Below are 17,409 nucleotides of genomic sequence, written 5' to 3'. Positions count from 1 at the left end.
TCTAGTGTTTCTATTTCTCCATTTTAACGTATTTGTCTGTTTAAAAATGGTAATTAAAGAAGTGTTTGGTTTAACTTAATTTTTATTTTGGTAGTAAAAATTATGACTTTTTGTTTTCAGTACTATTTTAATAAAATTGCATGTTTGACAGATTTCACTCTTTCAATGCCTCGCGAGTATCGGAGACTGTACCGCCCAACTCAACATTGGCCGACGAAGACATCTATGCTCGGCCTCCTCCCGATTCACGCACTCCCCGGGGTTGGCTGGTTGACCTCATAAATAAGTATGTATAATTCAATGTTACTTTTGATGAGATATATTTATACACAATTTATGTAACTAGAAGTGTCAGAACTAACCTCCGGAGAGTTTAGAACAATCCTCCCCCTCCCCCGAGGAAAAGGGGATCTGAAGATTTTCAAAATAAGGGATCTCAAAACATTGTTTCTATTCATTCCTGAGGTGTAAGGTAAATTTTCAGATGCAAACTGAAAGTGCTTATTTTTCAGGGATGTACCAAAATACTGTAACAGAATGTTTCTCTTTAAATCATGGACTATAAATATATGACTATCATATATAGAGGGTGATAACAAAAGGGTATCACAAACTTCTGTGGCTGATATAACAAAAAAATCAAAAAACCAAAAAATGCCATATAAATATAGGTTGAGGAGTCTTGTTTAGTGCTAGCCGCCATTTTATATTAAAACATCTCTAAAACTAGTTAAGTTAAAGAAATCAAATATGGCGCATAAGTTCAAATAGATGAATGAAAAATTAAAAAAATAATTGTGTTATTTTCTTTAACCCTTTGGGTGCCAAGGGCCGATATTATTGGCTCACTATATTTAACCAAAGCGTGCCGAGAGCCGATATTTTCGGCCCATTACGTTTAACCGAAGTGTGCAGAGAGCCGATGTTTTCGGCCCATTACGTTTAACCGAAGTGTGCCGCGGGCCGATATTTTCGGCTTTGCGATTATATTATTTTTTTAAATCATATAGTAAGCGAATCTTCATAACAGATACACCAAACGAAAGGGGAAGAGTTACTTAACAAATTGACATATAATTTGTTATAGTATAAGGTGTGGTATGGGCGGAATCGATGGTACAGATCAAAAACTATACACGTATCTCGATGAGAGACGCTGCATGAAACATTGGAAAAAAGTTATTTTTAATATTTTTGGTAGGATGATGTTGAACTCTTATGTACTCTACAAGCTTAACACTGATAGACCAATGTCCAGGCTTCAGTTCCAAATATCTGTCATTGAGACACTGGCAAATGAATGGATTTCGTCGAAGGAAGCTGCAGTTCCACAGGCAGGCGGAGGTGGTGATGCTAGTAGGCCTGCTACCCCATCTTTTGGACTAAAGAGACTGGAAGAAGGAAAAGAGAAGATCTGATCTGTTTGTTCTGGGAAAAATAACCCTGAAGGAAAGAGGAAACGGTCCAGGACAGTATGTGTCAAGTGCACCCGGGGTTGCCACCTTGACTGTCTCCCCCGCCACGAGTGTAAATAGACTGAACGTTTATGTAACATTGTATATATTGTATATAGAGACATTTCTTTGCATAGTTTTTTATAAACTTAGTAACATTTTTCAATAGGCCTATGCTATAGACTATAGGCACTAAAAAATAGTGAGTGATTGAAGATTGGACTTTTTCTGCCTTTCAATAACTGAGGGTGAGTAAAAGCAAATAATATAAAAAATAGGCTATTTGTCATGATTTTATTTTTTGTGAACATGCATTAGGCTCCTAACCAATGTTTTTCAACCATCTCAATGCTAGTTTAATAAATATAGTTTTGTTTAGAAAAGCCCTTAATAACATGCCCTTATATTACATTGTCAATATTTTAGCATTTTAGTCCAAATGTAAAGTTTTATTAAAAATCTTATAAAACTTTTATTTTTCAATATTTCTTTCTGAAATTTTCTATATTGGTTCATAGTTATACATACTAATGTAAAATGTAACATATGTTTACATAAATAGTAAAATAATATAATTTTTACTTATTTATATTTTTGGATATTATTATAAAACTTTGTTATTACATAACAGTATATTTCATAACCTACAAAACAAAACAAAAATTGTCCATTTATCAGTATTAGGATAGGAGTTATACAATTTTTAGTCTAACATAACAAAATAGATGTTTTATGCTTGGCACATTTGGCTGTTATAGGCCATTTACCACTGGCACTCAGGAAACACCCACAGCTCACATGCATGGCATTACTCAAAACGAATCTTGAAATTTGCATGGCATCCAAAGGGTTAATATTAAGAAAATGGTGTCTGTTGAAAATTTTAATATATATATATATATATATATATATATATATATATATATATAATTTCAATAAATATTGAATCACAAAAAGTACTTGCTCCTCCGGGACTATATATACAGGGTGTTCACAAAAGATGTCATAAACTTCTGTGGGTGATAGTAATCATCATTTAAGAAAAGAATGTCATATAAACATAGATTTAGTAATGTCTCGTGTAGCCACTATTTTGTATTTTTTATTAAAAGTTATCTCAAAAACTAGTTAAATTTAAAAAAAAAAACCAAATATGGTACATACGTTTGAATAGATAAGAAGCAAATCTACAAAAATAATTGTTATTTTATTTAATACTTAGTGGCGTCTGTTGACAATTTTTAAAGTTAAATTACAAAAAAATCCAGTATAGTTATAAAAAATGTACTTGAAACCAACTAAATTAACAGTTTTCACTACTGTTGAAAGGATTTTATTCAGGACTTCGTTTTGAAGTAACCATTTTGTGTGCATAATGAATTGAGTTATTTGAATGTCATTGCCTACTTCTTTCTTTAATAAACTTAATGACCTTTTTTGTAATATATCATTATATCACAGCTGCTGTGCCGTCAGTACTACATAGTCGAACATAGGGTGGCCACCCAATCGGGAAAACCGGAAATAAGCCGGGAATTTAACAGGCCAGGGAAAAAACCAATTTTTCCATCTCCAAGAACTTATAAAATCATTGACTGCTTCTTGAATCAAGAATTTATTAATCTCGAAATATCAAATTAAACTCAATGTGGATCGTGAAATTGTGAATGAAGATCGACATATGTTCGCGAGCTTCATTGAGGGTTGCCTCTGCTAGTGTAGTGGAATTTATCTTGGTTAGTTCTACTCCTGTGCTGCGGCAAACTCCAAAAAGACACGTAACAACGCATTGGACAATTATTTGAAATCAGTCGACCGTTCCAGACTTCGGCACTACCGAGCGTACTTCGGCCGTTTTGGAGCGGCAGAGCGATTTTATGTCTTTAAGTATTATTCAATCGTCAAAGTGGGGCTATAAACGGGCTTAATAGTTTGGTTCGTTGAATAATTTATGTTTTGATGGTTTGACATACCCGGTTTTAAGTTCACCAGTTCCAATTTTAGTTGGATTTTTACCATGCCTGATAAGATACCTTTTGGAGAAGAAATAGTGGGTAAGCTATAACAAGTAACGCCAAGGAAGGCACGTTTGCGTCCAACATGTTGCACAGCAGTAACAGAATGAGCTGAGGAATTTGCAGCGGATAAACAGCATCATATGGTACTGCCCTGCCACTCGCGTCTGTCATGGCTAGTATTGAGTGTCCCCCATATGTACAACACAAACATTAAACTTTAAGTTGCTGCTCGATCCAGCGCTCACCGCCCACTACTTACCACTCGTATCGCGCCTGAGAACTCGGTTGGTCTATGAATGATTGCTCCTCGCACATGTTCCGATTGGTCATCAGATTACATAGGTTAAAACAAAGAATGTGATATTATATTTTGATATCACGGTCACATCGAAACCTCGAATGAACTGCGTTTATAATGACATAAGTTACAAGTTTTGTGTTCCACTGTAAAAATTGTGTCTCAATGGGTGCAAGAGCTGTTGCGAGCACTGCCACAGCCAGTGTTGGCCACTTGTTTGCAAGAACTGGAGATCAGTTTCGACTATTGAAATTGAAATTAAATTCTTGCTGAGACATGGACGTGAATAACTGTGTAAGAAAAACTTTAATATAAAAATGGTTTCCTTATTTAAAAGAAAATGATTTTCCAACTGATCACGAACTTCATTCTGGATGTCATTTATATTTTAAATAGTGATATGTCACAAAATATCAGGAATTATGACTCAGATTATTAACCAATTGTGTATAATTTTGTTTAGTAAGGCAACTGGAAGTACCAATTTTTCTCATAGTGTATTAAGTATGAGAAAAATACTGACAAATTTTTGTCCCCATTTAAGTCTCCTCTATGAAAATGATCCTAATTTCTTGAAACTATGTAAGTGAGCCAGTGTTAAGCAACAGCTGACAGCTCTCTTTCCTCACACCTCTTATTTATCATAGGGGAGAATTTTGACTAAATAGAAGCTTTTAAAAATCTCCTTGTTACCAACTCTTAATTTTAAGGCAATTACAATTTATAATTTATCAAAAGCGCTAAAATACATGTAATATATTTTTAATAAATAAATTGTATTTTTTTTTCTAGGTTTGGAGTCTTAGGAGGTTTTCAAATCCTGCTGGAGAGGTTTCAGTCGGGCAAAAATTTAACAGTTCCTGTTATCCATGCGTTAATTCGTCCATTTGGTTTGTGCCATGAACTGCTCACTGTTCACACCATTATAAAATACCTCATGCCGATAGTGGTGAGTATGTTTTATGAAATGTTAACATTTTTTTAAATTAACACTGAACAAAATGACCATATTAACCCTTTTAACCCCAGCCATTTTTCCATGGACTTGCCAGAAAGCCCATGGCGATAAGGGACCGTAGTGCAGAATTGAGGGAAAATACATATAGTTTTCTTATTTTTGAAGATAATTTTTAGGTTTTTATTTTAAATTGTTCACAAATAAGTGTACTCTTAGATGTAATAGTTAAAAAGTACTTTTACAGAATTATTTGTTTTTTTTAACGTATTTATACATAAAAAAATTTTATTTTTTTTATTTTTTATAGTTTGGACATACATAAAGGGTAGAAAAAAAAATTGTAGCCCCTGAAAAATGAAGCAATTTTGTTGTACACATATTTCTTACTACACAGACAAAATTTGAAGAACTTTCCTTGATAAATGCAGGAGATATATCCAATTAATTGTATTGCTGCATAAGCACTTCTTCATATATTTCCAAATACACGTCAGTAGAAGTATACAGATATGTATACTTGTTTTTGTACTTTTGAAATAATAACAATTGTAAAATAACACAAAATAATTGTAATGATTTGTAAGACTAAAACTTGTTTAATTTTTCAAAAAAGTAAAAGAAATAATATTTACAATATATACATTTTATATAAACAACTCAATTCATTGTCTTCAAAAATAGCACATTCACCACTAATAATAGGGCACTTTGGGATTATACCGACCACACCAGTATGAAGAACAAAATTATAAATTTATAGAAACAAACATGATAGAACGAAAAAACAACTCTTTAATTACAAAATTACAAACTTACAAGCATTTCCAGGCATTGTTATCGGTATTGTTGTCCCTGTTATCTTATCTTTCTCGAGAATCCCGATTACGACAGGCCACGCGGCATCACATGATTTGCACGGTATATAATTGCCTTTCCATTACAATTCAATTTATATTTCTGATCAGATCCTCTAGAATTTGATATTTTACTGATAGGTACTATCTCGAGGGATGTTTTTCTTTCGTTGACATCAGCGCGAAGGCATGGCACTCGCATTTTGGGTGGCGGAGTGTGATCAAGAATAAAAACAAGTTTTGAGTGTTTTTTCAATAAAGAGTTTAGTTTTAGTTTGATCATGTTTGTTTTTATTGAATTTTTGTGTTTGGAGAAATGTAGAGGTAAAACACGGAAGTACAACAAAGCGACGTACCAGCTGAACGGGCGGCGAGACTCTGCAATCACGTTATCTACTAGACGCTCGACTTTGACCTCTGTCTGAGGATGGGGAGGGGTTTGCGATAAGACAATTCCTGTTTTATATTGACGAAATATTGTTCTACGCTAATCTAGTAATCAGTAGAAGCAAAATGTCAAATAACGATTCATGTCTAGGTGTTGTCGGTATAATCCCAAAGTACCAATAATAGTGATTATCAAAGTGTTTTCACTCACTGGTAACTTTTCTCTACGACGTTTATTCATGTTTTTTTACTAATAATACAATAAATCACACGAAAAACAACCGCTTTCAATCACGCAAACTAATTGAGGTTATAAGTCAGCATACAACAACAATGCAACTGAAGTCGTCTGACAGCTGACATCGACAAATAAACTACGCTCAACGACGACGAAATACGATGCCAATTGGAAGGTTTATTGTTTTTGCATGTAGCCCGTTTCTTCACCGACTACTATACCGAAACTGATGGCATTTGGACATATTATTAGCCAGCTACATTAAATTCTCGAGACGTCCGGTATATCGGACGTTGGGCATTTTAGCTAGACCACCTCTGTCCGATATATCGGACGCCGGGGCTAAAAGGGTTAACATTGTTGATAATAGTTATAATGTACTTGACACTATTTATTGTATATTTATACATGCTAAATAAAGACCTTTTGATTTGATAGTCATTAAAGACAAAGTTAATTTTTTGAAGTACGTTTAAGATCATTTTAGTGTTTTCTGAATAAATCTTGGAAGAATACTATAATAAATGAGGGTTAACTCATATAAGCATTCTTTATTACTTTGATTATTTGACTTAACAAAGTATTGTGGATGATGTTAAAAATCAACTCAGAGTTTGCTTAATTTTTAAATGATTCTCTTTTCTATATTAGTTGTGAGTAAATGACTACATAACATTGATTCATAACAAATTTTAGAGCTAAACAACATTAAGGCGAAGAATTGTTTCTCTACTAGACAATTATGGTAAAGTATCAAGTTATTAACACTCAGTTGTGTCCTCAAAGTGGCAGTCTGTATTAACAAATCTAAAATCCTGAATTCCAAGGCACAGTTTAAGGAGACAAGTTTTAATCAGCAGTTTGTACAACAACCAACTACTTAAATGAGCAAATTGTTGAAAACCTTAGTAAGTCTCGATGAATTTTCATGTTTATACACAATGAGTAACAAAATATGGAATAAGATTTACATTAGATTTTTGAATTAGTCAAAAAGCTTTATTTTAATGGACACAAGTTAATAGTTTATAAACATAAGGAACCATTGCTTCACTCAGTCTGGCCTCTAGAACTAATTAACCAGCAATCTTAAGTTCTGTGTTCTGAAACAGTGGTATTAAGGAACTGGCACACAGATTATCTGTAATCGGCCTCATCTGAATCTGGTCTGGCCCTGCCCATAACTTTCTGTTTGTCATCGTGATTAGATATGCATTTGTATTGTGTTTGAGTTCGTTTTACTGTTTGGGTCCTCAAGATCAATATGAAAAGCGAGAAATATGGAGAGTACCGTAATCAATATCCCAATCTTGAACGTGCATTATGAGGAAAAGTTTTTAAAAGTTATTTTATTCACACAATTTGGTAACAGTGGTTTCTCCTATAAAGCCCATGAGAATTAATTGGATAGCCATTCTGCCTAGCAAAAATCGATAATTTCCATGGATTTAAATGAAGTGAAATCAAATTATCAATTTGAACAAGCCATCACTGATAAAAGCTCATCCCGCTTCAAAAGATGAGATAAACTTAAAGAAATCCTATGGCGTAGTTATTTGCATAAAATTAAAGAAATCCTATGGCATAATTATTTGCACTGTTTAATTTTGAGCCAGATGTGCTGAGCAAGACAGAACCTAACGTAAAATGAAAGAAATCCTGTGGTGTAATGATCTGAACTGTTTAATGTCGAGCCAGATGGGCTGAGCAGGACAGGACCTAATGTAAAATGTAAGAAATCCTGTGGTGTAATGATATGAACGGTTTAATGTCGAGCCAGATGTGCTGAGCAGGACAGCACCTAACATAAAGTGAAAGAAATCCTGTGGTGTAATGATCTGCACTGTTTAATGTGTAATGTCTAGCTAGACGTGCTGAGCAGGATAAGCCCTAACGTAAAATGAAAGAAATTGTGTGGTGTTGAGCAGGACAGGACCTAATGTAAAATGAAAGAAATCCTGTGGTGTAATGATCTGATCTGTTTAATGTCGAGCCAGTTGTGCTGAGCAGGACAGGACCTATCTGTACCGCTCCGTTTGTATTTTTGGGAAGCCAACAAAGATGGACGAGGCAGAAATGGGTCTCATTGATGATCCTGGAATTATAGAATCCAGGATTACATGTGTATTACCTACCTCTTTCAAGATGCTGAGGAGGGTGATTCTTCAAAAAATAGATTTTGATACTTACCACATATTTTAACAGTTGTTGCATGTTTTTATTTTATTTTTTCAAATTATGTACACATTTCCTACAATACATTTATACAGCACAAATTAAATGTATTTCATTGAACATAACATATAAGAAATATGTAAAACATATTTGTAATGCCAGTCTTTTTGCCTTTAGGCTACATATCTTAAGGCATATGATTTTACACTATTACATTGTAAATAAATATAATTTTTGTCAGAATAATTTGATAACCTTTCTTTTGGTTTCTGGAAGTAAAATTTAAAAAATAAATCTTTTGTATGAGTTTAATCCTGGAACAGGCAATCAACATTATAATGTTGATCCGAATTGTTTTGGGAGTAGCAATTGACATTATAGTGTGGATCTGACAGGCACCCGTTTTGACAATTCATATAGTACTTCAGTCAATACTACCACCACTATTTATAAACTATTTCAAACAGAAAAAATTGCTGATTTCAATGGTGAAATTAGTTTTGCTGTTTGACAACAGTTATATCATGGTGTCGTCATAAACTACAGAAAGATCATCTTCATCTAGCTATTTTGGAGCAGGTGTCTGTCTATTTTGGTCTTTCGATTCAGTTACTATAAGTATTTATTTTGCGAGGTAGTGTTAAATACTTATAAACGAGTATGTGTGATATGTTGTAATTAGTAAGCCTTAGTTAATCTAGAATCAAGAAGAATCAAGATCTTTATTAGTCTTTAAACGTACACATATGCAATTGACTTCGTCAAAATACTTATCAGTAATAATTATAGTTTCAGTAATAATTACAGTTATTTTGTACAACCACTCTAAAGTTAAAATATTAACAAAATAAAAGATTTAACAAGGATAATAAATTAATAAATAATTAACAACAACATAACAAATAACAATAACAAGATAATAAAAACAATGAAAGAATGAATGAATGAAGGCTATTGTGCAGTGTAGTGAAAGTGTTGGGAGCTACATTATTAGTGATATATCATGGCGTATGGTTTATTATGTTGGTTTACAGCTTGTTATAGCTATGTTTTAGGCTCTTATTTCAATGCTGTCCGAAAATTTTGCTAATTTTTGACATAATTGTTGACTTGTCAGACTTGAATACCTATTCCTTTGACACCTAGGTTTCCCTTTATACTTTTTGGAACTCCAAACTAAGCCAATGTTTCAACAAAAATTCAAAATTATTATGTATTTATTGTAAAATTAATATAACCAATTATTTCCATAGAAAAGTTTACTTTCTTAATTTTAAATTTTGAAAATAATCCTATAGTAACAAATGTATCTACGTTCCACCACTTTTCAAAAATAAAAAGTTTAGAAATTGGTTATTAGTTTATTTATTGTTTTGTAGTGCATATAATTCTCTAAAATTTGTTATATTTTTGAAACATTTAGTGTAAAAATTAAGTTTTTTTTAATTTTTGAAAATAATCTTAACCCTTTTAACAAATTGCGCCTTTTGTGTAATATTTGTGGTTATTAAAATATATTTAATTTTTCTTCAAGAGAACCTGGATACCATTATAAATTTTCTGAAACTAGATAAATTGAAAAAAAATGCAGATTCTATTATTTATTATATTATCATACTTTAACCAGGTGCAGTCCCACTACTTAAAAAAGAATAAACGCAGTCATCTGTATGGTTTATGCATAATGTTTTTATACCATGATTATCTCCATATTTTCCTGAAAAATAATATATTACACATATATGTTTATAGTAAACAAGTATTTTTAAATTACGGGTACAAAGCACTCAAAAATGGACTGCAATATAAGAAAAAAGTTATAGGGTTAAATAGTGTAAATAAGTATTTGTGTCAGTCTTATGCCACATTTTTAATTGTTAACATATTTGACCATAGAGGGGATCATTTTTAGCTGAATTTTTGGCACCAATGTTAGGAGAATATTTACTGGCATTAGTGAGATTGGTTGTTACTAATGGTTTTGTAAAAATAGAAATAAATAAATTTTTAAAAAGAGGCGTGTTTTTATCATTTCAATCTCCAGGTAGCTTCCATTTGATAAGTTAATTGGAAAAAAATCAATTTAAGCTGTACAGTATTGTGAACGACATTAACAGTGCTCAAAGGATGCCCAAATTAAACTTAAAATAACTGGCCACATGGGGTTTAAAGCCTCGATTTTGTTAAATTTTCAGTCTCTTGGCGTGAAGGTCACTTTGGATACCAGGACTCTGACAAAACTGTCAACATTAACTGTTCTGAACAAATTTTTTAAATGAAATATTTTGTTGATTTGAATTCATGCAATTCAGTACTTACAGGCATGAATTTAGAAACTAACCATTCAAAATTCCATGTTATCAATAATTATTGTTTAAGACAGCAGTAATTTGCAGTGTTGGCAGCTGTTTTTGTTGATTACGTTCTCTTAGAGGGAATTGACTCGAAAAAATGTCTAGGGATGTACCTTGCTTGATTGAGGGGTGAACAGGAATAGTCATGTTGACGTACTTTGTTCTAGAGTTGCTTCAGGCATTTATGTCTTACATGATCTATTAAATTTTTGTACCCAGGAAGTCTTGACGATGGCTTATTATGGCTCTACCCAATCGCACCTGGTGTATTGAATAAGACTCTGGGCAAGATGGAATGAGTCCTCAGATTCCATGAAAAAGCAATCTGAATCATTGTAAAATTGAATTTCAGAGCTTCATGAAAAAATGTTTTTAGGGTGCATGGTTTCTTGGCATTGTCCTTTCTCTATGTCTTGAATAATATGATCATGTACTGTCAATGAAAGAGTGATTTTGAGCAAGCAGGAATGTTCACCACATGAGGCAGAGACAACTTTAGCTTTTAAACATTTGTCCATATTTGTATCAGATTAGTCAGTGTGCTTCCTGACAGTATCAAGTAATTCCAATCAGTGAAAATGTAATTTAAAGCATCATTTGGTGTTAACGCCTTCTACCTTGTTTAAATTTTGTAAATTTGGTTTATTTCTAATCATTGTATTTCTTGAGAATGATGCTAAATTGCATATGAATGCTCTCTGAAAAGGTTAGTAGTAAATGTTACTCTCATGATTCTAATACAATCTTGTAACGAGTTTGGATGCATAAAATTATGTTCTAATTTAAATTTCAGTTTTGTCAGTAAATGTCAGCCACCGGGTCAATTGCGCTTAGGTTTCTTGCTGCTCTCTGAGAGGGCTGATAATAAAGAAAAATTTGTCACTTGCATATTACTGTTAAGAAATTAGATAAATTTCCTTCATTGAGTGTAATGAAATAATATGTATCAGTTAAAAATAATATTTACAGCTAAGAATGAATAATCTGTATTAATGTAGAAATAAGGGATTTGAAGCGTAGCAATAATATATTTCTTAATTTGTAATAATAATTATTTAAACTGTATATTTTGTTTTACAGGAAATGGTGCCAGATATTTTGGACAACCTAACTGATGATGAATTAAAGAAAGAAGCTAAAAATGAATCAAAAAATGATGCAATATCAGCAATTATAAAAGCAGCAAAATCCTTAGCATCTAGAGTTCCAAATCAAGAAGAAACAATTAAAAATTTGGAAATTTTTAGACTAAAAATGATTTTAAGGTAAGACATTTTTACAAATAGGATTCTTTTTAAAACTTTGATTTATTATAAAATATCTTGTCAATCATTAAAGAAATCATAATCAAGTAAAATGTAAACAGGGTTGATTGGATTTAAATTTTAAAAGTATAAGGATTTGCATTTTATTAATCTGGATTGAGTTAAGTATAAATTTTGGGATGAATAAATACAAAGATTTTTGAAGTAAGGTAATTTAACATTTATTTAACCCTTTGACTGGTGGGTTTTTTTTCTCAGTAAGAGCGCCCTAAAAGTTGATTTTTCAAAATTTTATATTTTGTTTTTATTTTTCAGGTTATTTTGGTTTACTGCAGTATAAGTGTTAAAACAATCAATTAAATGAAGTATTTTTGTGTGTATTTATACAGAAATTAATATAATTATACATAAAGGTTATTGTACAGAGTGGGGCAACATAAACTCCTTTTTTCAAAACAATAAAACACATTGTATAAGTCAGAAAAGTTTTATTTGGTTTTTACAATGTAGATAAATACATAAAGTATTGTTTTACGTAGTTGTAAAGAGTAATTCAGGTAGATGACATCCCCCATTCTGGATACATTGAATATACAGATTTCTGGTGTTTGTCATTACCCTTTCAAGCATAGCGGGCGTTATGTTGGCAATTTCTTCCTCATATTTACAAAATATGTGTATAGGATAAAATATTTGATATTTTCTTATAAACATACTAAGTTATATATCAGGTAAAAGTTAGTAACAGTACACAAGTCTCCTCAGAAATCTTTGATGGTATGAAAACACGGAAACAGCAGAATGTCCTAATCGCGGCTCATCCAAGTATTGTCTCGGCACTGCTGCTCGCCAATGCTGGTCTGTCTGCACAAGTGGCATACTCTCCTCACTTTGTCCTTATCTGTAGCAGGAATGGTAACATTGTAAATGCCAAGCAGAGAGTTCCAGGGGGCATCTTAGCCAAAAGTCTTTCTCGCACCATTTTACACGATCAGTAATTACAGAAACTTCCATGTTTATTTACTTAGGGTAAACAACACAACATTTACAACAGGTCAACTGGTAGCGTAAAAGTGAGGTTATAACCTGTATTCAGTACACAAACAGAAATAGAATCAGCTGATACTCTGTTTGCTTTTACTGATTGAATACCTTCATATGGCAGTAAATTGAGTCGTAAAGAAATAAATAAACGAGCAACTGCGTTCTAGTGGGAACGACGAAAACTACTTATTTATTTCACTAGAAATATTCTACTTATTGTGGAAACTGTTTATTAGCACCATAGCACTTCCGGCACAACTTTCGGAATTACTGTGGACATGTAGGACGTTCCAAAATTTGTTTCTGGGTTACTAGTCAATAGGTTAACCTGAACCGGACCATTATTTTTCCCTAATGGCAGCATTTTTTGCAATTTTGTAGGGGTTTTTAAATTTTAATCATTGCTCATCTATATTTAAAGGTACAGACAATTTATTAATATCAGTGTTTTTACAAATAAATGAAGTTTAAGACAAAAAAATTAAATATTGAATAGTTTGAATTTTAATTGTATATATATATATATATATATATATATATATATATATATATATATCTCAGGGTGGCCACCCGACCGGGGAGACTGGGAATAAGCTAGGAATTTTTCTTAGAACTGGGAAGATTTCAAAAATAATTTTTCCGTCTCTAAGAACTTAAAAAATCAAGACATAATTTGACAACTTCTTGAATCCAGAACTGATTAATCACGAAACATGGTATTTTACGTGACGTGGCCAGTGAAATTGTGAATGAAGATCGATGTTCGTGAGCTACTACTGACGCCGGTTGATCTAAGGTTACCTCCACTAGTGTAGTGAGTTTATCTTGGTTAGTTCTACTCCTGTGCCGTGGCAAGTCTCTGCCCCCCCCTCCCCATAGAAACGTAACATGATACATAACTATACGTAATGCATTGGGCAATTAAAATCGCCCGACCGATCGTTTCTGACTTCGGCACTAAACGAGTGGTATGATTTAAGCGGTAACGTGGCAAAGCGGTAGTAACCGCGATACAAACGGGATTTTTGTACTTAAGTATTATTCAGTCGCCGAAGTGGGGCCTCCGGACGAAGTTGTCTAACTTTATTCTTTAGAGAAAATAGTGTTTTGGAAAGACGTGTGTTAGATAAATATCACAAGCCTATAATGCAGTGTTATTAACAGGCTTCAGAGTTCGGATCGTAGAATAATATAATGCGGTTTGATAAGAGGTGCAGCCTGGGTTTTTGAGTACACCAGAATGTCAGTTGGATTTATACAAAGCTTAATAAGATACCTTTTGGAGAACAAAGTAGTGGGTTAGTTACAACAAATAACGTTGAGAAGGGGGCGTTTGCGTCCTTGCGTCCTGTTGCTTAGCAATGACAGACTGAGCTGAGGGTTGAGCGGTAGGAGAAACATTTAATGTTTAGAATTGGTGACGGATAAGTGCCATTGTGTGGTACTGCTCTGATGCTGACGTCTGCCATAGCTAGTGTCGGGTATTCCCCATTAAACACATTAAACTTTAAGTTCCCGCCCAATCTAGTGCTCACTGCCCACTGCTAACCGCTCGTATCGCGGCTGAGGCTTGGTTGGTCTATGAATGATTGCTCCTCACAAACGTCCCAATTGTCGTCAAATTACATAGGTTAAAACAAAGGAAGTGATGTTATGTTTTGATATCTCTTTTAATATATTCATTTTCCTGCATCTCTGCAGATTCCTTTAAATTAACGTGGTATTCTTAGGCTTCCCCCCTCCCAAAAAAAGAGAAATTAATTAAGTAGAGTTCAGATGAAAGTATTTGTTTATTGTACTGAACCGACCTTGTGTACCGGTGAAATCATTGTCTTGTACCGAAGGTTGTCCACCGTTAGACCTCTGACCCGCAATACTGGGCTGCAGTTTGCCCCACGATAGCGCTGTGTTGGTGTTTATTTGTTATCGTTGTATTTCTGAATTGTATACATGTATTTTCTAAACTTCACAGAAAGGAAAGTTATTAGGTATACACAATGTTATGTCAACACATTGAAAGTCACAGAGATAAAAACTAAGGAGCTTAAAATAGGTGATAGCGATAAATCGTCACCGAGTTTCACGTATATCGCTAGCGACGAAATGCTACAGCACCGCATCTTTGTGGCATTTACTGCTAGTGACGATAAAACGTCATTGTTGAACTTGGCGTATGGGTTAAATACAGTACTATAGTTGTCTAATTCGTTTGAAAATAGACTAGATAATCGGAGATGTTCGACTGGGAAAACCGGGAAAACCCGGGAATTTGAAGAGGTTTTGAGTGGCCACCCTGTATATATATATATATATATATATATATATATATATATATATATATATATATATATATGTGTGTGTGTGTGTGTGTGTGTGTGTGTGTGTGTGTGTGTGTGTGTGTGTGTATATGTATACACACACACACAATTATTATCAACAAATATTTCAGTAAAATAAGTTTTTTGCTACTTTTAATAATATTTTTATTAAAACTAAAACTCTCTTATTGGACTATTTTGTATGTTATTATTGACAGTTTAAATTCTATTGGATGAACTCATTTTTTACAAAAGTTTTAATATCAGTAAAAGGAAAAAAATGATATTTATAGAAATATTATGTTATATAAAATTTTTTTATGGCAACAATTTTAAAAAGTAAAAACCGTAAATTAAAGCCCTAATCTTTTTTCATCCAAAAATTATTTAAAGGCATATATATATATATACAAAGTCCATTTATATAAGTTGACAAAAATGTATTTTTATCATGATTATTTTCAAGGTCTGTAGGATTAGTAGCACAATTCATCAAAGTCAGATAAAACTTCATTCATATCTACCAAACTAACATTATCTTCTGATTCACTACCCAGGACATTCCTAATGACACTTATGTTCAGATTGACACTAATTGTGAATTGTCCAATGAATGATTTATTCGACAATTACAATATTAAACCTATATGAACATAGATCAATCTTCCGTGCAAAATTCAGTCGACTCACTAAAACCTTACTTAAACTTCCACATTTTTCACTTCACTAATTTCTAAAACTCTACACAAACAATTATTTATATACACTAAACAATGAGAAATGTAAAAGATATAAATAAATAGCAAACAATGGTGTAATAACAACCGAGAAATCACTATGGCAACCAGAAGAAGTGTAATTCTAATCTACTAGCTGAGTCTGTGATTGTGTAACAGAACAAAAATAAAATAGTTTCAGTGTATTCAGTGACAAAACTGTTACATTGAGAATTTCTCCTTTGTTGTGATATGATTTTCAGTACTTTCCAAACAACGATAGAGTAAAAAAAAAAATAAATGAAGCTATTTGTTATGCATTAGGCATTTTGGAATTTACAAAACATAACCTTTCCAAACAACTATTGTATAACTATTTATTAGCTTACAGGCTATTGAAACAATGTTTCTGGAAGTTAGGAATACACCTTTTCAGTACAACACTCACTATCTATCATGTATAAAGTAAAATCTCAATTCAGGATTTTGACAAACATACTTTAATTTTTGCGTGTTCATAAATTATGTGAACAAATCATAATCAGAAATGTGAATGTCAAAGTTAAAAATTTCCTAATGATAAGTTTAATGTAATTATAGAATGTTTTATGGTACAACATGATATCTTGGATTTTTAGTAAACATATATTTGCTGTGAGAAATCATATTACAACATAATTAGTTGTCAATAATCGCTTAAAGCCAGTTGCAGGGTTAATCAACCCAGAGGTTAATAAACATGATTAATTCTGGGTCAAGATTATATTTGAATTGGAATAGTTTATTAATTTATAAAAATGTTCTATAAACTGAATTTTCTTAAAAAATCAACCCAAAATCACATTTTTCAATTATTACTTGTTTAATAGTTAATTTTGTACATGCTACTAATTCAATTTGTTACAGGTTATTACAAATATCATCATTTAATGGAAAAATGAATGCTTTAAATGAAGTGAACAAAGTTATAGCAAGTGTTACTTATTACCCCCATAGACACTCGGGCATAGAACAAGAGGAAGAATGGTTAACATCAGAGAGAATGGCAGTAAGTATAGATTAGCAAACCTCTAGACCAATATAATACTAAATAGACAAGAATATTGTGTTGGAGTAACTTAACTTTCAGTACAATTAAAAGATTCAAAATGACGGTCAAGGCCAAAAATATTGATTGCTGAGTTGTTGATGATTATATAATCAGTGCAACTAGTATCCATATGGACAAGTTTGGAACAAAAGAAAGCACAATCTATTATTGAAGCAGTCAGTATCAGGCCTAAAAAAGAGATTAACCTTTTGTAAATAAATCATTCATTACAAATTTATG

General features: G+C 32.5%; 1 protein-coding gene across 5 annotated transcripts in view; it reads left to right on the top strand.

Moving 5' to 3' along the window:
- The window catches only part of LOC124359859 (probable ubiquitin carboxyl-terminal hydrolase FAF-X), a 151,008-nt gene that overhangs the window by 29,536 nt on the left and 104,063 nt on the right, over window positions 1–17,409 (top strand). For all 5 annotated transcript variants that reach the window (XM_046812956.1, XM_046812954.1, XM_046812955.1 and 2 more), the window contains exons 5-8: window positions 152–286; window positions 4,563–4,719; window positions 11,817–12,001; window positions 16,986–17,127. In XM_046812956.1, coding sequence (XP_046668912.1) covers window positions 152–286; window positions 4,563–4,719; window positions 11,817–12,001; window positions 16,986–17,127 — 619 coding nt within the window. The remainder of the gene's footprint in view (window positions 1–151; window positions 287–4,562; window positions 4,720–11,816; window positions 12,002–16,985; window positions 17,128–17,409) is intronic.

Source organism: Homalodisca vitripennis, chromosome 4 (assembly GCF_021130785.1).
Source record: "Homalodisca vitripennis isolate AUS2020 chromosome 4, UT_GWSS_2.1, whole genome shotgun sequence".
Classification (NCBI taxonomy): domain Eukaryota; kingdom Metazoa; phylum Arthropoda; class Insecta; order Hemiptera; family Cicadellidae; genus Homalodisca; species Homalodisca vitripennis.
The sequence above is the reverse complement of the archived record's forward strand: the minus strand, read 5'-3'. Positions and strand labels throughout refer to the sequence as shown.